The sequence below is a fragment of the Rhipicephalus sanguineus genome, chromosome 8 (assembly GCF_013339695.2).
Source record: "Rhipicephalus sanguineus isolate Rsan-2018 chromosome 8, BIME_Rsan_1.4, whole genome shotgun sequence".
Classification (NCBI taxonomy): domain Eukaryota; kingdom Metazoa; phylum Arthropoda; class Arachnida; order Ixodida; family Ixodidae; genus Rhipicephalus; species Rhipicephalus sanguineus.
Genome location: NC_051183.1, coordinates 160,541,287 through 160,564,502, shown reverse-complemented (window position 1 = coordinate 160,564,502; position 23,216 = coordinate 160,541,287). Strand labels below are relative to the sequence as shown.

At 47.6% G+C, this 23,216-nt stretch overlaps 1 protein-coding gene across 1 annotated transcript in view; it reads right to left on the bottom strand.

Moving 5' to 3' along the window:
* The window catches only part of LOC119402436 (angio-associated migratory cell protein), a 55,828-nt gene that overhangs the window by 2,247 nt on the left and 30,365 nt on the right, over positions 1-23,216 (bottom strand). Inside the window, exon 3 of the mRNA XM_037669590.2 lies at positions 17,142-17,442. Within this exon, the coding sequence (XP_037525518.1) occupies positions 17,142-17,442 (301 nt within the window). The remainder of the gene's footprint in view (positions 1-17,141; positions 17,443-23,216) is intronic.

Genomic DNA, 23,216 nt, shown 5'->3' with positions numbered 1-23,216 from the left:
CAACACCTACAAAGCTATGAGCCGTCTGCTGATCCCCACTAAAGATACCGCGGCGCACGCGACCACGCGCGCTGGTACAAAGTACGCACTTCCTGTCGGACTCACGCAGCGCCCCCCCCCCCCCCACCTCCACAACCCGCCGGCTCTTATCTCCGTGTGCCCATCGCGCGAATGAGACGGTCGGCTCGTTTCATCTCTGCTTAAGCCCCGTTCGTCGGCAGCGCTCGCGCGCTTTCACTCGCACATGGAGCATACGACGCGCGGGGTGATGTAATCGCAATTTGAACTCGATAAGGAAGATATGGCGAAGGAAAAAAAAATTCGCGTCGGAGTGCCTACATAATTGCTATCGCAAAAAAAAGCAATATAGCTGCGGGCTAAGATCGCATGAAAGCACGGCAACAGCCTGAATTACGGCACATCCGATTATGGTGGAAACGTTACTGTTTTCCGACATCGCGCGCCGAATCGAGCAAGTGGGACCAGGCCGGTATTGCGAATTTCGGTCGCCGCTATGCCTTGGCTCTGAAAAGTTTTGTAATTCGGCTTTGTAGCAAACACCCACGTGGTGTGGCTGGTAATTGCCAGCTGCAGCCCCAAAAAATATCGGTCGACTGCGTAAAACTTGTTTCAGCGGTGCCCTCATCGGGAAAAAAAGAAAGAAAAAAAGCTTTCACTTGCTCTGAATGGGCCCGTTAGTTACGCTAGCTCTCGCCTGGAAATTTATTCTATTCTTCACGGAGTCCTAAATAGCATCTTTGAAGCTCGGGATCAGAGCGAGTGAGCTCTCCGATAACAGCCAACAAGCGTTGTTTTTTTTCTCGGCGATCGGGATGGCTTGCCAGATACCAGCCTTGTCGAAGACATCCGCTTCCTGAGCGATCGCGATCGCTTGCAAGATAACTCAAGCTCGTTACATCTACTGCTACCGCTTCTACAACTAATCATGCTTGTTACATGACACGCGGCGATAACAAAAACACCATATCGGGCGCTAACGGACAGCACGCGTGAGAAAGAATACAGAACTACACCGCGTAGTAACAGAATTACACCCTGAAACATTGCGCGATACGATGTGCCGTGGTTCATGGTTCCCGCATGCGACACATTAGCCGGATTCTCTCCCACTTCACCGCTCCGAAGGCGATGACAGCATCGAGGTGCGCCACTTTCCCGCTGCCGCAGCGGCCGCTTGATTTGAAAAATGCGTTCACAAAATATCGAGCCAGCGCTACCGCGACTTTCTTTCCTTTTGAATAAAGTTACTGTGGATTTTCCCTGATGGGAGCACAATTTCCCTGAGTTTTCCCTGAGAATTTCCAGACTACCCAAAATCCCTGAGAATTCCCGGTTTTCCCGGTCGGTAGACACCCTGCACCCATGTACACAGATGCCTTCTACACCGGACTCCAAAACGGTGACAAAGTGCAAGTACACATCGGCAGCAGTCAAGGAATGCCTCTTACATGACTGGTTTGTCATGGGCCTGCTGGACGCTCACTTGTCCGACCAGCTTTGTAAAACCACAAAACTGGCGCTCCAGAACACACTCAACGAGATGTGAAAATTGTTAGTGCAGTGCTACCAGCAGTAGCGCCACCGCCTACTTAATACCATCTACTGCTGCGAGCAGAAAAAGTGTAAGGAGGGAGGGGCTAGGGGAGTTTTGGATTCATGGAATAAACCAGTTGCACGTTTGCCGCTGAGCTTGGGCCTCGCTCTTCTTCTTTGAGGCTACATACTTGACGACCTGGCAACAAGGGTGGGACCTACAGTGGCGTAACTAGGGTGGGGCAGGGGGGTACAAGTGCCCCAGGCGCCACTTGGGAGGGGGCGCCGAGCCGAGTCCGCCTGACATGCGCTCGGGGACTTCCTGAGGACACAAACGGGGTGCCAGCGCCCCGCGCCTCGTGGAGAGGTCGCCCCAACAGGGGCGACCTTTCTCGCCTTCTCCCCTGGTATACCACCCGTGAGGTTAGTGACTCCTTTTACTAGTTAAATGGTGCCCCTTTCCTTCAACAAACGAAACACAATCTTCTGGAAGCTTCCGACATTCAATTTGTCGGCTCTTTGTCTCCGTAAGCAGCACTGCCTTTTTTCGTCTGGTCCAGCGTATCTTCTGTCTTGAAATTGTTCTCGAGGAGGTGGTGGCTTGCGCTATATTCTGCAGCCCTTGTATTAGCACGTCTCTGCGCCACGACTTCGAAGTGCCTCTCGTTTTCTCTCCCCCCCCCCCCTTTTTTGCTCATATCCAAGCCCATGAAAAGCAATAAGATAAAAAGGTCGGTGGAAGCTCGTTTCCATATAAGCATGATTTTAACCATGAACGTACCTATCCAGGGTCGTTGACAAAAACTTTTTTTCTGGGGTTCTGACTTCCCTTTATGTGTGATCTGGCATGTTTTTGTATGTGTGTGCATGTACATACATATACAAAATGTAATATTATCGGGGCAGTGGGAGGTTGAACCTTCCAAACATCCTTCGAGCTTCGCCACGGAACTTGTCGCTTGAAATGTTCATTTTCTTCTGGCTCGGCCCAAACCACCTTGGTTCTTCCACACGCAATAACCGTACTGAAAATCGGAAAGGTAAAGCGCTGCCCACGGTCTTGTTGCTTAAGGGTTGCGATCGAGCAGCTCTTTACCAACTCATCAGACATGTCAGTCTCCAAGCTCACGGCGAGCTTTCATGGGCAAACGTCGGGATGAAATAACGAAATGAAAAGAACTAAGTAGGGGCTTTCCTGCGAGGTTTCTTTCTTGTCTTTTTCAAATCAGAAACTCGTTCACAGACTGCGTTCTGCCATTAAAGTGCGTCGCCCCTCCTCATTTTGATCTGTGTATCGGTACCTTCCCCGCGACATTTTCCCCGATCAGCGTGCGTAGGATGGGGTTGGCTATGAGGAATAACGTCCCCGAAGTAATTTTTTAGAAGTCTTCGAGGTGTGGGCGTCTTCACGTGAAGAGGGAGGTGTCATTTGTGAACTCGCTGTCGCTCACCAAATAAACATTTGCGTGCCTAGTCTGCAGACAATGTCGCCTTCTCGGAAGTGCTTGCTGCAAACACGTGCGCAGGACTTCGGCTCATTGACCCCTCTAAGCTAGCTTTTTTTTATCAGCCATGCGTCGTGATGTTCGTTATTCTTGAAATAAAACCGTAAATGTGAAATTACAACCTGCTCTTTTTGCATGCGCGGTGCACTAATTGTGTCAAACAGCATCACCAAAACATTGGTCACGCTTTCCAAGCTCTTGTTGTTTCTAGGTGCCAGTACACATGAACTGGTTGTGAAACGAGGCTGATTGAAGGGGGGAAACTCAAAGAAAAAAAAAAAAAAAAACGTGCTAGGGCCACCGGCTTCCCGTCTTTAGAGCAAGGTTCCGTGAAGCAAGATGACAACACGTGATCGTGATGTCGTAGCATGTCGATTGCAGCGCCCGTGTCTCCAGTGGTGTGCCTCGTGCACAATAGCACCAAAGAGATACAGGAAGTAGAACTTCAATAGGGCAAATTATCCTATTACGATCACATTCGTGCCATTATTACAGTGAACTGATCTTTAACAAGCGAGAAAATTGCGAAAAACTGAAGACTATATACATGTACTAACGCCCCTACACGTTTCTCGTAGTGATCACAAACGCAGTCCGGTCGATATAGACTCCGGATGAGGCACAAAACACACACAAAAGAAGGCTAATGTTTCAAATGGATAACGTTACCATTTGAAATAACTTTCCCCTATCTCATACATGGGTCATTTCTGAAGGCGATTTGGCGCCGCCGTTCCAACAACATATATCTACCTCCAAAATGACTAAAATCTGGACGACGTACGAGTCTGAAATATAGAGTTTTGTTTCACGGTTATATGTATCAACACATGTTGATCGCAGGGGTCCTCTCAAGAAGAAAATGCTTTAGACAAGTCATGCCTGTGTAGCAAATAACCACGCTTGTTAAGAAAATAATAATAAAAAAAACATGCGACGAAGAGAGTCACGTGCGGGCCGCTGTTCGCCAGCGAGAGGTCCGCGGGCCGCGTGTTTGAGACCCCTGGTCTAGACTGCAGCCGACGGCGGAATTGTGTGACCTAGAGGCATGGCCAGCTCCTTTCTTAATGCGCGTGCGCCATGTCAAACGTAAAGAACGCGTTTTTCTTGGCAACCATTGTTCACAAACAAAATGAGCACTGGCACCCCAAAAGGCAATTATACAAGCGACAACAGGGTTTGCCGGAACCAGTTTTTGAATTCATCATTAGCATTGATAAAAAAAATGTAGGCATAGTATGCAGATTTGATCTACGCCATAAATAATTTTGAACAATACATTTCATGGTGATGTAGTCAAAAACGATAAGAACCGTTTACATGCCTACTTTGTCGATCTCTTTTGTGTGGTTGTATGTAATTTACAAACTTTTCGTGCAAAGCGAGGAGACAACAGGACAGCGGCAAGGTCCACTTCTTCTTTCACATTTTTTCTAACCTTGTGGACTTCTGGTGTGTCGTACGATGCGTGGATGTGCAAGACGGCTTTAGTCCACTGTAGCGAACAATTAATCAAGACACCGCTCATACGCTACCCCAGAACAGCCAGATGGCTTTTTCTTGAACATAAATAATAATAATGATAATAATAATAATTTTATTATTATTATTATTATTATTACTAATATATTAATAATCACTATCACTACCATCATGAAGGGCGCGGAAATATATTTGCCATGGGCGCCGTCCTATCTAGTTATGCCACTGGGGACCTAGCAATCTACCTTGTTTTCTCAACTTCACGGTGACCAGCATGCAAAAGGTTAAAGGGACACTAAATATTAAGCCGACATTGATTGTTGAAATAAGTGTTCGAGAAACCCCATAGTGCTTGTTTCGTGCCAAGGAAACGCTTATTTTGAAAGAAAATCACGTTTTAGTGGTCCGCAGGGCGTTAGCGCACTTCAAATCACCCGCCTGAATGGGCCTTCTGACGTAGCAGTTGCCGTGCCCAATGTTTCCCGCCTTTACTGCCAGGTCGCCGACGCTACGGTTTCTTGCGTAACAACAGCCATCAACCTTGCCAAGACGCAGCCACGGGCCACTCCGAAACCGTATAGTTCACTGTAATGGAGCTTAGCTTCGCCAGCAGCAGCAGTGGGAAAATAGCGAGAGCCAAGCACAGGCAGCAGTGCGCGATACCAAAACTACCACTGAGATGCGACCGCATGAGCGAAGTGTAGCTCAGCGAAAACGGAACTTTTGAACCACTCGCGCCGTTCCCCATGGTAACGCCAAGAGGTCCTTTTTTCCGTGAATCAAACAGAAACGAACAACCAGCCTTTTATTACATCTTGTGATGCACTGAAGGTTCCTTTTTTTTATCACAAGTAGTTTGATTACTAGTGGTTAATTGTACTCTGGACTCTTGACGTCATCGGGATCATTTCCAAAATGTCCCACTCGTGGTGCATATCATTCCTACATTTATCTTAGTTTCTCGATTAGTAGAGCACTGCTGTTGACAATTTGACGTTTTAGATGTTCGCACACATTGACCTTTCACTCTGACATAAATTGTTCTTTGCCTTTAGTGTCCCTTTAAGTACCTCTGACATGGGCTCCCCACAAGACATCCATCGTTGTGTAAGGGCCCCAGTCTCTGCCTCCCGGACAGCCTCAAACACTTGTGACAGCATGAGGTCCCTCACCGCAGCACGTCTGACTGCAGGTGTCTGGGTATGCTTGTTCCAACATAAAGACATCGGCAGGTGTGAAATCCTTGGTTGCAGGAAGAAGTAGCCAGCCGAGTCCATCAGCGGGACCTAGCATACTGCCCAGCTTGTAGACAAGCTTGAACTGATAGCTTGCTAGTGTGAGTGCCCACACGAGGACTCTTGGTTATGTTTGGTTTGACGCACCTTGAGCAGTGAACGGCCTTTCCCACAAGCAGTGATGAAATTTGTGGACACCAAACACCAAAGCAAGACCTTCCTTGTAAGTCTGACTGTAGTTCCACTCAGCAGCAAACATTGCGTTACGCAAAAGCTACAGGTCTTTCAGTGCCATCTGCTTTGGTCTATGCCAGAACTGCACTGACAGCATACGAAGACTCGTTGCAATGGGGAACAAGGCTTTCAGCACAGTAGTGGGCCAGGACTGGTGCATTTGCCAAGAGCCTTACACTTGTGATGAATGCTTGCTGTTGCTCTTTCACCCTGCTACCAAGCAGCTGCTAATGCAAGGGATGCAGTCTTGTTGGGTTGTTGCAGGTCAGCTCTGCGGAATCCCACGAGGTGGTGGAAGGGCTCCTTCCACCACCTGCTTAGTTGCCGAAAAATTCATTCTGGTCCGCCAGAGATCAAACAGGACGGATTTTTCGGAAATTAAGAGGCTTTCTTTCTGAGAAATCCATATGGATTTCCTTGTGGCTTCGTGCTACAAACAAGTGGTTGTCAATTTTCCTTTCTTGATGAAATGTTTCGCGAAAACCATCTATAAAAACTGAGCAGGCCAAGAAACGTTTGAAGCTCCTTCACATTCTATGGTTCCAGCGTGTTGATGATGGCCTCCATCTTCATAGGGCTGGGCTTCAGACCTTGCTTGCATATGATGTGCCCCAGGCTGGAGCGAAGAAAAAGCACATCTCCAGCTTCAACCTAAGGCCAACTTGCACAAGTTTCTGCGAAACGATCGTCATATTTGCCAAGTGGTGGTCTCTGTTGTCGATGCCTGCAATAAAAATGTCATCAAAGTACACAGCTGTTTTAGGCCCACCAAACGGTAAGCATGTGTGCTGAAAGAGACCCACGTGTGTGTCATGGCTATGAATATGTCACATATTCATGGCTTTCTGCATCCGGAGATATCTGCCGGCAGGTGTCTCGCAGTTCGAGTTTTGAAAATTTCAGACCTCCCTACATGCTTGCTCACAGCTCTTCAGCACGCGGAATTAGGTAGGTATCTATGAGCGACACAGCATTCACTGTTTGCTTGAAGTCTCCACAGATTCATTTCTTTTTTTTTTATGAGGCACGACTGGCTGCCCTCATGGCTCCCTTTGTGGGAATGTTTTCACACTGCAACCTCAGAATCTCCTCTGTCAACCAGTGCAAATGGAAGTGGGCATGGTGCGCAGAATTTTGGCACTGCATCTGCAGGCAAAAGAATTTTGGCGGAAAATTCCTTGAACGGGCCAATGCCTTGGGCAAGTGCCTCAGGAAAATGAGCAATCAAATTGCTGACATCAGTAGGTAACTTCGTTAATTTGCTTGAATCCTTCGATGCCAATGCCCAAAGCTTGGAACCAGTTGCGCATAATCAACGTTGGAGCTGTGCCACTTGTCAGGTACGACGGAAGAATCCGTTCATGCCTCTTGTATCTGATGCAAACGTTTGCCTTGGCACTGACTTGCTCAAGCTCCCCACTAAACCTACACAAAGATACAATTGAACAGGGCTAGTTGCTTAGTTAGTTGGTTCATTACTTGAGGAAAATAGTCGTGGCGTGTTTGCCAGTTCGTGTCTTCACTTTGTCCCCACCCTTTTTGCGCCATACATACGTTTGAAGGTTCTAGACACCCTTAAGGAAAGGCACATTGATACTTTTCTACAGGCATCATGGAGACACCTGCCCTGGTGTCGAACTCCATTGGAAGCGGCTTCCCGAACATTTCCACGGCTTTAAGAAAGGTCACACAGTGAGGAACATAAAGTGCTTTAACAGAATGGAATGTTGGGCTAGTTGGCTATTCATGAACGCTGAAGGAGTATACAGTGAAGGATTATAGCACTAAAAAAAGGGAAGCAGACAACAGACTAGCGCTACTAACAACTGTTTAACTGAGTTACACTCACCAAGTTTAAATACACATTGTCATGGTGTTGCACATGCGCAACATCACCCTGGAAACCAGCAAAAAATCAAATATAACAGAAATAATATTTCATCGCAGTGTGACTGTGACGCACCCGAGCGAGACTCAAGTAAACAGTTGTTAGCAGCGCCCATCCTTTGTCTGCTTGCCTTTTTCATGCTCATCGTTTCTTTTTAATGCGATACCCTTTTAGTCTATAAGGATAGTCAACTAGGCCAAAAGTCGGGCCTGTTAAAGTACATTTCTAGCACACTGGGCCCTTTCTTCATCACTCACCAATGATTTAATTGCCCATATCGTTGACGCTTCCTGCCGGGCAAGGTGCTATGTCTTTTGCATGTACAAGGGAATTCTGCCTCAGGAGCTTGGTATCGTTTTTGGTGCTGTCAAAGCTTCATGGAATCATGTAAAAAGACCATAAATTTGATTGAAGACTATTTGCACATTTTGCATTCTACCACTCACCCGAAGTGGCTACCTTTTCATTAGGGTGCCTTGTTGGGCAAGTTGGTACTATATAGTTCTCCGTGAGAAAATGCCAGCAGCACCAAAAGAAAGCAGAAGAAACTGAGCAAAGAAAAACGAGACAGGAACAGGTAGGATGCTGGACTAACAACTGACTTTAATTCGATGAAGACGCGAACAACAAACCGATATGAGCATGCGCAGCAACAACCATGAATCACTGAAAGGCACCCTATCACCGATCACTGGCAAGAAACCGGACCTCCTTGTCATTCAAAAACACAGATGGCGCACTCACACACTCATCAGGACCAAGTTTGTGAATCTGAAACGCTTCAATAATTTCATGCTCTCTTTGTGTTTTAGCCTTTCCAGTCACCAAAACGTTGCTGAATAGAGGGGCGCAACCACACACCTAGCAGTGAATCAGTGGATTTCCACCCGTGCCCGTAGGAAGTAAATTTGCATGCTCACGCATCCTATCGTTCACACACCTGTCCGATTGCCCAATATATTCTTTGCCACAGGTCTCAAGGGAATACTGCAGACAATGCATGTATCGTGAATCTGTTGACCTGCGCCGTATTACACCTGGACCTACTATCCCCAAGCCGCGCAACGCGCTTACATATGCTGGCCAAAACGCAGGGTGCAGAAAAAATGAGCTTGGTGGCGTTTCTCACTGCCACCTTCTTAAGATTGTGCGATACACCATGTAAGTATGGCATAACAACTATTTGCTTCTTCTCTTCACATTCCTTACGCTGTCTAGAAGGCTGTTGCTTTTTCATGTGCAGAGATTCCGCTACCCAAAATTTAGTGACAAATCTAAAAACCTGATAGAATTATCACATGGTTCTTCATGAGTGAAACATAGATTAGTGGAGCAGGACTGAAACACCTGCAAGATGTCACGGATGGTATTATGAGGCAGTCACTTGCACCAATGTTTAAAAGAATAAGGAAGTCATCTCATATCTGAATATATGCGAGACTCGTCCATCATTTAAAATTGTACACACAGAGTCGTGAAATTTTGCAAGGTATATGTTACACAGAATAGGTGCACGCAGGAACCAATGCACACTCCATTTTTCCGCAAGAACAACATGCCTTTGAAATCCACAAAAGTAGCCCGAAGATAAAACATTAAAAGTTCCATGAAGTTGTTCGTCGACAGGCCACAACTACTTTGAAAGACCCATTACATTCAATAAGTTCCTGAATCGCCACAAACAGTTCTTGATGGGGAACGGAGTAATAAAGCTCCTCTATGTCCACCGAGAACGCTGAGTTTGCTGTCATATCTGCCGACTTCAAGACATCAATCACCTCCCTGGAACTGTCAATGCCAAAAGGATCAGCAATGGTCCGCGACTTCAGGCAACGTTGCAGGAACCTTCCGGCTAATTTCCGCCAGGAACCTGTTCCCGTGACCATGGTTCGCATGGGATACTCCGGCTTGTGGGTTTTCACCGTAAAGAAGGCAGAAAGCACATCACCCTTACTCTTCCTGACGGCCTTCTCCAAAGACTCGAGGTTTAGCCGCTTTAAAAGCTTCAAAGCCTTCATTCTCACTCTTGACGGCTTCTCGTTCACCACCTTGAAATTCTTAGCGATAGCTTCGTTAGCCTTCTTATTGAATAAGGCATTTGGGAGGACAACTTCTTTGTCCGACTGCAGAACGCTAAGGTTGTGGTCCACGAGAAAACGGACCACTGGCCGCAGAACCTTGTCGTGACATGAACTCCGCTTCATCAGACGGTCAAGTCCCTCCGAGAGGCACCTTTCTTTCTCTTCCACAGGGACTTTCGCAGATAAGTCACGAACCGTAGCTAGCAATTGACGCCGAGGCAAACGTGGCTCTAAGGCCGTCAGGAAGAGTAAGGGTGATGTGCTTTCTGCCTTCTTTACGGTGAAAACCCACAAGCCGGAGTATCCCATGCGAACCATGATCACGGGAACAGGTTCCTGGCGGAAATTAGCCGGAAGGTTCCTGCAACGTTGCCTGAAGTCGCGGACCATTGCTGGTGCCTTTCAGCGATTCACAGTTGTTGCTGCGCATGCTCATATCGGTTTGTTGTTCGCGTCTTCATCAAATTAAAGTCGGTTGTTAGTCCAGCATCCTACCTGTTCCTGTCTCTTTTTTCTTGGCTCAGTTTCTTCTGCTTTCTTTTGGTGCTGCTGGCATTTCCTCACGAAGTGGCTAGCCGCAAGAAAACCGCGGGAGCTTAAATGCTTGGCGGCATGGTTTAAATGAGACAAGGTGGCTATGTATTCTCAGCCTCTTGTGAAGGCATTCTGCCAAGAGTGTTCCTAGAAGCTACGAGCCTGTTGAAGCGCTAGGAAATGCTAAGCTTCCCGTGGATCTGATTGGTATCAACCGGGACTTACCAGCAATGACGTCTCAAGAAAACCGAGCAAGGTGCCTTTTGGAAGGTGTCGAATACCTGCTCCAAACCAGAAAGACAAACTATTGAATCGTGTGGTGACTCTCTTCAAACAGAATGATTTGGTGCACCTTCAAGCTGACAAAGAGGGCGGCTCTGTCGTAATGCATAGAGGCCTGTATAACGAGAAAGCTTTAGCTGCACTAAATAAGAATTTGTTCCGGTCAAGAAGAGTTTTGTCAGGGTCAAGTCCCAGTTCACTAACCTTTGTGATAGTCTAGCGAAGAGCAAGCTGGCAAAAGATATTATGAGTGGTAGGAACAGCAGCCTCAGCGCGCTTTTCACGGCAAAAACACATAGGCCCAATGTACCTTTTAGAACCATTGTGAGCGAAGGAGGGGCGTCGAAACACCATGTGAGCCAGTTTCTGCTGCAGAAACTGAGGAAGCTGAATGTTGATGACTCTTCTCACATCCCAAATCCGAGTGAGGTTGCTGAGTATACTAAGTCCACCCAAGGCATAGGAAGTGTCTTTTCGGTGGATATCGAAGACCTTTATTATTCAGTGACTCGAGACAACCTTCTAGGGCAGTTAAGACCTGCAGTGAAAAGAACGGCGAGTGTGATATCCAAAATTGCATAGCAGTTTCCACTGACCATTTCATAACATTGCGCGAATTTTATTTCAGCATCACTTTTATTGTTTTTGACGAGCAACGTTACTTGCAAGGACAAGGCCTGTGCATTGGGGAGCATGCGTAGCTCCTCTTTTATGCAAAATCTTTTTATATGATATTGATTCTTCCTTGCATGTTGCCTTTAATGGGGGGCCGGTTTTAAAGGTGTTTAGATATGTTGATGATGTTTTAATACTTTTAACCAGGCACAGTGACTTTGCTTCGCCTAATACAGTCCGACGTTTTAGATGTTTGTACTAGTCATTTTGGACACGGGCTTACTTTTACACAAGAGATCCCCAACTCTAATGAGTTGCAATTTTTAGAGTTAAACCTGCAGTTCCATGCACATCAAGTCTGCTGAGCCACGGCCACTCCATCTCCCTCCCCCTTTCGCTGCCAAGTGCTGCCTGTGAGAGCAGTAGTTCCCTTTTGTAAAGTCCCTGAAACATAACTAAAGTAGCGCCATTCGTGTCAGTGTACAGGCACCTCCTCACTCGTGTGCTTTGTAGATTGCAGTTGAAGTTAGTTGAGCTGCGAAGCTTGCAGAACATGGCTCTTGGCCGGAAAGAGAGGCTCGTGCAATTCTTCCGCTAGAGCACCCGAGGGCGCTGCAGTTTTAAGTGACGCCCAGTTGGAAAAAGGTACGAAAAAAAAAATCTCGCCATATCCACGAAGTGAATGCTGATTGAGGAGCTAGCTCGGAGAAGATTGGGAAAACCCGTGAATCTTCCATACAAGTCCTCTACCATCATATGTACGCGTGACCCACGTTGTTATATATACATATATACACAATGTTTTATTAATTTACAATTTTGATGAACTATATAAACAATTTACAATTATATACACATTGATGAAGTATATATACAAGAAACATCTAAGAGCGTCTGATTCTCCATTGTCGACACTTGCAGACGCAACGCTCCTAATGTTCTTTCAATTTGAAAAGCGCCCTCGAGACGCGCACGATAAAGTGGCATTAAAAATAGCTGTCCGACATTCGCCTGGCTGTCGACCGCGTTCCCCGCTCGCCCTGTGAGAATTGACGGCCAGGCTAGAGGAAAGACACGGCATGCGTAGCGTTGCTCTTTGCGTTCCACGACACTCTGAATGGATGGATGCAAGTTACGGCGCAGAACTTCGCCCCAGCTTAAGAACCTGGCGAGCCAGCTCATAATAGCGATTAATACGGCAATGTAATGTATACCGAAGCAAGTGGCGTCTTTTCATGGTGTCCGACAGCATAAAATTGTATGGTACATTATCTTTTAGTACGCAAAAGTGCTCGCTCCTGATGGCAGCGCCACTGCAAACTCGGCGGCGCTAAGAAATCGCTAGAGTGGCGCACTAGCTTTTTAGAAGGTTGTCCGAGCGCCATGTTGTTCGTCCTCGTCTGGGTTGTTTACTTGATCGGTGCACGCTGCGTAGTCGACCGCGCTTGAGTCAGTTCGTATGGTGGTTCTAGATGCTTCAGGATGCCGACCTGCTGTGCCAAGGCACCAACCACCGGTACAACAGCAGAAAGAAAAGGTTTTCACTACAACGGGTAAAATCTGTAGCTTCCCGGAGGACACCGCAGAGGCATTGCTGCAGCTGCTAGGAGAGGAGGCAGAGGTGAAGGGACGCAGTTGGCGTTACTTTATATTTTTTAGAGACTTTGCCCTTTTGTTATATCGCGCGACCCCTGGTGACATGCTAAGACACCAGTGCGGTAGAGGTCTCTATTCATGCTATTGGGTGGAACTGAGCCTCTTCCATGCCTCTTTGCTACCACCAATCCGGCGTGGCCATGCCGGTCATGTGACCCGTGCCTCGCTGACCAATAGCCCTTCTTCCCCCTCCTTAAGACCACCTGCAATAAACGCGAGAGAGCAGTCTCACGTCAGTCTCGCCAAAGCTTGGTCTACGTGTCGTCACTTTACGTGCCCTCCCGTAGTTCGGCCTCTCCGTCGGCCCGCCGCGGGTAACGCCGCGCTCCTGCTCGACACAACACATGGCGATGAGGTACTGAACCCGATTCTTCAAGGGACGCCAGGAAGAGCACGACGTACGCGACATTACACTAGGAGTCACATTTTCTGCTGCGCGTCGGTGCTTTGGTTTCCTGCACGCTACAAGCGCGTCGGCCTGGATTTCTTTGTTGCTGCTCCGGCTACTGAACGACGCCACTTCCGTTCTGTTTAGGCCTACTGCTACCTGCACGCATGGCTACCCTGTTTGCAAACCTTCCTCCGTTCCTCAACGTTCCCGGCAAGCCTCCCATTCCTTGGCATATATGGAAAAAATTTGCAGTGGCTTAGCTCAACTATGCCAGGATATACGTAGCGTTAGCAAAGGTTCAGCTGATTATTCTTAGCTTTCCAGATTGTCTAGGATTATTCGCCTCCTTCTGTTCATTCTTCGCACGCTGAACCGCTAACTGCCAGGCAACTACTTCGGGATCCGATGAGATAAGCTTCTCGGCTCATCTGCGCCGTTGAGCAGCATTTGCGCTCTCCTTCTCCATGGCGTTACCCACCTGCAAACGCCAGTCAGAGGCGCTATCAAGCGGCACCAGCGCAGACAGAGATGGCGCCGGCGCCACTGTGTCTATGGCTACGATGTCAGTCCTCTCGAACGCGGCACAGACGAGCAGCGCCGAGCCGCGCGCGACGGTGGCGGAGCGCGCATGAGATGCCAGCTCTGGTGACCCAGCTGTGTAACATCACTGATCCTTGGGCATGCGCAGCACGGCTCATGACCATCCATGTGAAATCGGCTCTGGCTAGGCAAGTGCAGCTAATGCTACAAAATAACTGTCACGTGATCATGACGTCACAGATTGCCAACATTTTTAACTTAATTATGACGTCACCATGACGTCACATGATGATGTTTTCACACGACCAGGTTGCTTTGCATTACTTCCGTGATCGGTGGGCCGATCACAAGAGGCTGTGCAAACCCACGTTAGGGGCAGAACGCTTTTGGAGGAGGGGGGTGCGGGAGAATGAATACATCGACTGACAAGAAGAAGGTGGCTTTCGCCTTCCATTCATCTGACGAATGCATAAGGGACCGTGTGAGTTTTTTTTAATTCAACGTATGTAAACAATGGCTTGCGTATCTGCAGCAGATTTTGCGGACACTGAGCAAGGGGCCGACGATCAAGAGGTCGCACGGAAGGGTTCTGAGATGGTATCGCACGTGGTAAAAGGTAGCGCCTTTTCCATCCGGTGGCAGATAAGCATCATTTGCCGGCGGGAAGCACGTGCGAGCCATCGTCTCAGTGCGAACTGTCTGCTTCTCACCAAACATCGCAGGTCCGACGCAGTAATGAATGTCTTCGTCACGGAAATGCTTGTTGCACACAAGACTCGTAGCCGATGGCTACTTGCCGGTTCTTAGCTTCACTAACCACGCTTTGCACGGTTTGTTGTCCCGTGGGTACCGGTGCAGGGCTCCGTTGCGTAAGCCCGACAATGCGGCACTGAGCGACATGTTCATCACCTTCGGAGGCAGCCACTCTATTACAATGGTTTCAATTGAGTAGAAAATGCGAGAAAACGTCCGTATTTGAACAGAATGCAGCGCAGGCGGAACTTGAAACTCGTTTTCAAAACACGCAGCAGCGCTCCACAAGCAGCCGACGCTGCCGCTGAGACCACGTGATCCAGTCAAGCACGTCACGCCGACGGCGGTGCCGGCGTTTCCAGTGGTGGGCCTCGCGCCCAATAGCGGAGGAAATCAAGTTCAAAGTTTTATTTTCTAATTTCACATCAAAATCTCTCCGCGAGACGTCACAGATTTCAAAGTGTATTTATCGTATTTTGCCTCCATTGGCTCAGCAAAATTACCCCACACTTGCTATGTTAAGTCTATGGCCCCCTCAGAGGACAATGTTACTTCATTTTTACCGATTAGCAACTGTGTAGTCCGTAGTAGGCACCATCAAAACGTGACGTCACGGCGTCATGGTGAGAAAACTTCAAGGTGGCGTCAACGCCCACATTTTGCTTACTAAGCGTCTTCTCGCAGCAAGCGTGGTGTTTTTGGTATTGTGAAAGAGTACTTTACTAATATAAGAAAATCGTCTTGCTCTTTAGCGTCCCTTAAACACAGTTACCGTCATCCTTCTTTCTTTTCTGAACACTGCCATCAAGTTATAGAAAAAAGGTCACGTGGTCATGCATGAGATGCATGAGATGTGACATACACCCGCTGATTATACTACATGCGTACCAGCAATCTTTTTCTTTTTCCTGTGGTTCATGCAGCACTTCCCAGTAGCAAAAAAAGATATCTGCCAGTGCAAACAAAAAACAGGACAACAAAGCATGTGGGGTTAAGTTCGTTTCACATAACAGCCTGGCAGACGAAGCTGCACAGGACTGTTGAGTGAGTGCATGCACGTATTCTCGTTCATTTCCCCGCTGCGCTCCGTCAAACAACACTGATTGGCTCGGCGGTCAATGCTCGCGTGTTCAGGTTAAAAAATGGGCGGTTGTACACACGTTCGTGTTGTCCTTTTCGTTCGATTTCATGTACCTCATCTCCCAATGGCAGCAGTCGTGCTAGGTAGTACACTGCCTGGAGAGATATGCTCATATCCTAAAAGTTTTCGTCCAGGTTAAACTTCTCCAGAACTGCAAAATAATTCTGGCGTTTTGTTATTGCGGAACTATGCAATATTGGACACAAAAGAGCATTCCGCGCAATAAAGTCTATTTCTGTCACACAAAAGGCACTTTGGTGTAATGAGTTAAAAAGCATGCATGAAAAAAGAAAAAAAGAGACAGTGCTTGGTGCCATCACTTGTGAAACCTCCGTCCCTTTTTTTCTTTCTTTTTTTTCCTTCCGAGGCAGGTAGCACCTGTTGAGCCAACCTCCATAGTAGATCCCAGCCTTGATGAAACCGAGACAATAACCGTTTCGATGAAACCGAAAACATGATGTTTCAGCCATGTTTTCGGGCACGGGGCTCAATGGCAGTTGCACCTTGCGGCTAAATTCGGGTGCTGCGGCGCAGCAAGGCGCTGAGAAGCGAGTCTTGCGCACAATGGCGCAGATATTCCACCTCTGAGGTAAGGGTTTTCCCGGCACGAGTAGAATCTTGTTAAGGAGCTTCGCAAGTTCGGTGTGCAACATGTGCGCTACCTTTCTGCAGCGCTTTATCGACTTCCTGCTTGTCCGCAGCAAGTTCCGTCAGGTTTGCTTCCCCCTTCCAATGTAGTGACCAAGCGGCAGCGAAGTGCGGGTGGTAGGAGCAATCGCTTGCTTAGCGAGGCGGTGGCGCCCTCTCTTACCGGTGCCACATGTTTACGAATCGTTTTTATTGATTTTAATTAATTACTGCGATTACTTCTTAGTTATTTCTGCTCATTATATCTTTTTAGACCTCATTTCTTAATTTTAACCTGGCTTTGAGCATCGCTAGCCTTGTTATAGGCCTGCATTGACCACGTGATTCTGAGTGTCATCACGCCACATTAGATCTATGGATGGACGACAAGCCGGGCCCCTAAAATGCTAAGCACTTAAAAATGAAGCAAGGTGTGTGACCAGGCCAGTTGGTATTTTATCATTGCATAAACAGTGCAGAAGGGACACCAGAAACGAGGGACTGACGAGGACAATTTTTTTTTGTGTTCCTTGCTCACTGTTTATGCTGCAATCGTGCGAGGATATATTAGGGAGTGGAACTTGTCAAACATTTTCTGGTCCAAGGAGGTAAGCCACACTCACCGGCAGAAGTGGTGAGCGTCAAGGCCGCCAGGAGCCTCCCCGAGCTGGCATGCAGCAGCCGCACGTCGGTCGCAGCCGACGCCACGAGATCGCCGGCCACGTCCAGACACGTGACGGGGCCCCCCGGGTGTGCCTGGCTGGGTCCCGACAGGCTGTGTGCCACGGTGACCCCTTTCAGGTCCCAGACGCGCACCGAGCCATCGTCGTAGCCAACCGCTGCTCGTCGACCGTCTGACAGGAAGCGCCCTGCGCCACACGAGGCACCCGGACCCACCAGGCTCTTGCAGTGGCCACCGGGAACCTGGCAACAGACAACGTTCCATGAAGGGCACACCTTTTGTCCCTTCTGAAGACCTTGCCAAAGGTAGGTATCCAATTCAGAAGTAGACAACTGCAGTGTTGTTTAACAGCCGAGCTATTATGCTCGACATTTGCCTTGTGCCATAGATAGAAAATTATCATCATCATCAATCGCCACCCAAGCACTCTGTGGTTAACCAGAGAAGCCCACACGAGCAGCCCCTTATAGCCATGTATAGCATAGTATAGCAAAGGGTGGGAAAGAGAGACGCAAGAGTTTGGTAAAAGCCTAGCCGAGCCAAGACCAGCTAGGTGCACGCCACCCTTGCACAACTTGATGCCAGCTGCACTATTACTTTTTTGAGTTCACAGGATATCTTCTGAACTGCAAGCCCTCACAAAGAAGCTACCAAGGAGGCCAAAAGGGAACGACGTTGGGCCAGTTGGGGTTGCACGGTCTGAAGTGAACGACAGTGCGTACGACACGGACAAAGAGACAACACCAGCGCTGATGCTCGTTCCCTCTTTGTCCGTGTATGCGCTGTTGTTCACTTCAGAAGGAGGCGCTCTGGTGATGCCGGTTTGGTTGCAGGTCGTCCAGTTTAGCACTTGCCGATCTGTCTTCCTGTTTTGGGTGCCGCGTTAAGCATGAAACAGGACAAGGAAGGCATTCCAACTTGGGACCTGGGCATTGAAGCCTGATTTTCCACACCTTGCGAATGACTTGAAGCAGCACGAAAAAAATCTAGGACAAAGACGAGGAACAAAGACAGCGTGACAAGCACCGGTCGTGTTGTGTTTGTTCCTCATCTTTGTCTTGCTGCTTCGGGTTATTCGCAGAATTGACCGACTCGCCCAAAATAGCAAGTTATTGTTTCTACACCTGTTCCGGGCCACCAGAAGAAGGCACGTGATTCAGCAGAGGTGCCAATGGCTTGGCACCGTCGAGGAATACAGCAGCTGTGTACACCTTATCAAATAATCATAAATGCGCCACAGCTATATTATTTCTCTACAAAGCAAAAACATCGATTCAGAGAAGGCAAGGAGACAATCGGCACCACGCTCAGTTCCCTTGGCAGACCACATGGATCAGTGCAGCTGGCAAGCCTGTGTGTTTTCTTACCCAGATGATTCCAGTGTTTCAGCCGTGAACGTTCATCGGTTCTTTAGGGCCAATACTACTGAAACCCTAAAAAGTTTCTCACAATAATGCCTAAAGGGAAATTGGGCGTCTATGCGAGTTTCCTAAGGGGCACTATGCCATCCTGGGAGCAAAGTGTGTGTGCAAGGCTTGCGTTGGCTTGGGTCACGTGAGGCTCAGTCATCATCAGCCTGACTACACCTATTACACCTCTCCCATGTTTCTCCAATTAAACCCGTGCTGTGCTCGCTGCCGCCACGTAATACCGCAATCTTCTTCGTCTGATGTGCCCGCCTAACCTCCCCCTCGCGCATCTGCCTTCTCTTGGAATCCAGTCAGTCACCCTTAATGACCATCTTTCCTACGCGCCTTGCCCACGTCCAATTCTTCTTGATTTTGACTAAGATGTCCTGAACATCTGTCTGTTCCCTGACCCACTCTGCTCTCTTCTTGTCCCTTAAGGTTACACCTATCATTTTCCTTTCCATCACTCGCTCCTCCATCCAAGTTGAACACCTCTTTGTAAGCCTCCAGGCTTCTGCTCCGTCGGTAAGTACCAGTAAGATGGCTTCCTCTTGAGTGATCTGAGAGTGCCCGCCGAATGTGCTCCAACCCATTCTTATTATTCGAATTACTTCAGTCTCGGCTCCGTGGATACCACCTGCCCAAAGTAGACGTTATCTTTGGAAGGAATGCAAAGGAGCATAGCCGCTGGTGAGGACATCAGATCTGTTGTGTTAGGAAAACTGGCCGCCCTGTATACGAAGTGTCTCTTGGGGTACCAGAATCTCGAAAGAATGCTAACATCGTCCTAGTCCATGAGAAAATAATTGACATACTACAGGCCAATCAGCCCGCTGTCCATTGCCTACAAGCTATTTACAAAGATAATAGCTAACAGAATTAAGACCACATTCAGTCAACCAAAGGACCAAGCAAGGTTTTGTACAGGCTACTCCACAATAGACCACATTCACACTATCAATCAGGTGATAGAAAAAGGCATGAAATATAACCAACCCCTACATATAGCCTACATAAATTTCTACCACAAAGCATTTGATTTAGTTGATATATCAGCAGTCATGCAGGCATTATGGAATCAGGGCACGGACAAACCTTATATGTAGTATAAAAATACTGGAAGAAATCCACAGCAACCATAGTCCTCCATAAAGAAAGCAACAAGATTTCGATAAAGAAAGGTGTAGAGCTGGGAGAGGCGATCTCTCCAATGCGATTCACCACATGCTTAAAGGAGGTTTCCAGAGCCCCAGATTGGAATGAAAAAGTGATCTTCTTATTGTTGAAATGAATGGATGTGTGAACTCCAGAGTGAATGTGCTTAAGATGTTCAAAGGAAAGGGGCGGGGTTTGAAATTTACTTTTGAGGTTTCAAAGAGGGGGGTGCATTCAGTTTTTGGATTTGAGGATCACGATTGGGCAGGATCAGACCTGTTACTCTTCAAGGTCCGTTAAGCCCACTCTTGATTTCCATTTTTCATCCCTTCAAGCTGGTAAAGAATGGCCTCGCCACATTGCGTTTAGAATCTGCTTTGCGGGAGTCGTGCCCACATCTTAACAGGCAATCGAATCTCCCTGAGGGCTTCTCTCAGTGAAAGGCCAATGAAGAAGCTAAAACAGGAAGGAAAGGGTAACAGGGAGGCCGGTGATGAGGATTCCATAAGTCCATGTTTTCTCTCACCGGGTGGAAAAGGTGGGAAGCCATTTTGGTGTCCAGGAACCATTTCAGTTGCTGCAGTGTATAGGAAGGTTGAAGGTAAAACAAAAAAGTCGAGTGACTGTGACTTTGACTGTGCATCTCATTCCCTCGTCTTGCGGAAATGGCTGTGTTTGAACAACTGATAAGTGGATCACAGGGCATCCCTAATTTGTGCCAACACTGCAAAGATTGCAAATGCTGCCCGTTGCTGCATCAAACCAACGTGTTGTATTGGCAAAAGAGAGGACAGTGCCAGAGGTATCAGTAGTATCACTGTTGTACCATTTTATTGCCCTCCCTGCTTGGACTACGTGTTTGCAGTATTTGATAAATAAGTGATGTGAGCTGATAGGCCTTCAGTTATGCTGCACAAACTTGAGATCTAACTGTCAACCTGCAGTTCACGTTGTTTATACATGTGTGTTTCTCCCATTAAACTTTCAGTCCCCACTTTTCTTGTGCAGTTTTCGTCGCAATGGAGAATATTTTAGTGACCTGTTGTTCGCCAACGACACTGCCTTGCTGAGTAACTTGGGGGACCAATCCAGCATGATTGCTGAATTGGACCGGGGAAGCAAAATGGTAGGTCTGAAAATTAATATGCAGAAAACTAAAGTACCTAATGTTCAATGTCTTGGCAGAAAACAATGCTTTGTGATAGGTAGCGAGGCACTTAAAGGAAAACGTGGATGCAGCTGCACAAACTAGGCTTCAATAAAAACAAGCCCTTAATGAATGGATCTAATTCACCCATCTTTCTAATTTCAACCCTACCAGTGCATCGCCGGATCAGCTGTTTCCACGCACGCTCTTGTCGTCAACGTGTTACGCCGACGAAATCTGGTGGCTCGACCGTCTTCCGCTGCTGGCTTCGAGATTGTCACGGATGCTGACTGCGCAGGCGCTGTCCGACGCTTCGTAGCCTCATAGAGGGGGCCGTATCCCAGAGGGCGGCATTTTGGCAATGGCAGCAGCACTGGAAACACGTCTGATTCTCTGTACGCTACTCTTGCAGGTTAGTAGCTCTCCCTATGTCATAGCGTTTTTTTTTACAGCAAAAGCTGTTATGAGATCATTTCACTGGCCGTTTTTGGCGCCGTAGTTGTCCACCGCCGCCGCCGTGTCCGTAACCACTATCGCTCGAAATAAGAAAAAAAAAACGAAATAAGAAAAAATTTCCAGGATGGAACGGGGTTCGAACCTGGGTCCTCTGCGTGGGAGCCCAGTGTTGTACCTCAGAGCCATGCCGGTGCTTGGAACTGCCTTGCAAAAAGACGCTATACAGGCTTCATGTCCAGAAGGAACCACATTAACATATGTAATTTAGTGTGGTAGAAGAGTGAAATAACAACCACGCCCCACACAACGTGAATTCTGTAACAAGGCGTCACACAATGCGAATTGCGCAACGAGTAGGCTGTTGGATGCTTCCAACCCATTACAAGGGGCTCTGAAATAATTCTTCATCATCATCAGGCACAACGCCAACAAAGTGTGCATAATGCCTTACATGTTTTTAGCGGGTATCACGGCTCTCCGTTGAATGACGAAAAATGGTATAGTGGCTGTTTCCCTATGTCACACAAATTATGATGAGGTATAGCGTAGTGGGTACCATGCAAGTGCACTTCCATTGGTTGCCAAGGAAGCCCATAAGCCCATCATCCATTTCCTCAGGGTCTCGATAAAGTTCTTCCCTCCTCTCTCTGTCTCTCTTTCTCACGTCAACGTATGTTATATTGCATGGTGGGAGAGTTAAATAGCGACCGGGCGTCACACAATGCGAATTACGTAACTGGTGAGCCGTTTAAAGCTTCCAACCCATTACAAGGGCTGAGCCACAATTCTTCATCGTCATCAGTCGTCACGTAAACAAAGTGCACATAATGCCTTACATATGTGTAGCTGGAACCTCGCTTCTCCGCAGAATGACCGATAATGTCGTGGTGGGTGCTTCCCAACTTCACAAAAATTATGACTTGTGGCGTAGTGGGTACGCTGCTAGTGTAGTTGTATTAGTAGCCACAAGAGAGTTTGTAACTGGCTCTAGAAATGCCGCTCTTCCAGCTTTCGCTGTGACTGTGTTGCGCTTTCCGCGCAGGCCTGGTGTTTTTATGCTGTTGCTGCTTCCACTGCTCACATTGTTCCTATAGAGTGATATAACAGGCATTTTCTTTGCATTGCTCTGTATCTCTTTGTTAGCATTCTCTGCGCTATGTCCGACACTTGCTTATCGTGTCAGTTACCTGTACGTGAAGAAGAGTCTGCGAAGTGTCATGAGTGTTCATACATTTTGGGAAATGTGCTGGCTTGCAAGAAAAATCGTACAAATCTAAATCAGAGGCAGCAAAGAAGTCGTGGAAGTGCACGACATGTAAGAGTGTGGGACCGCGGACTAATTGCAGTGACAGTGAAGTCGACGTACATCTAGTTTTAGCATCGATCAACCAGAAACTTGAGGGCTTACCGGCTCTAATAGAAAAAGTAAACGCCATGGAACAGTCGGTTCAGTTTATATCCAAGAAATTTGATGAGTTTCAAGAAAAGATCTCGAACCAAGAGAGTGAAATTAAGGAACTAAGAAAAAGAGTGACAGAACTAGAGGAAAGAGAATAAAAGGTGCATGTATCTGCAGAATGCGACCTCCAACGGCACGTGAACGATCTTGAGTACCGAAGTAGGCGGCTGAACCTAGAAGTTCATGGAATCCCTGTTGTGGAGGGTGAAAACTTGATGACCTCCCTAAACGAAGTCGCTGACAAGCTTGAAGTACCTCAGCTTACAAAAGCCGATATTGCATCTACGCATCGGCTGCCGGCTAAGCAAGGTAGAATACCAGGAATTATTGTCCGTTCCACAGAAGAAGAGACCAGAGAGGCATGGCTTAAAAAAACAAGAAATCACTCGC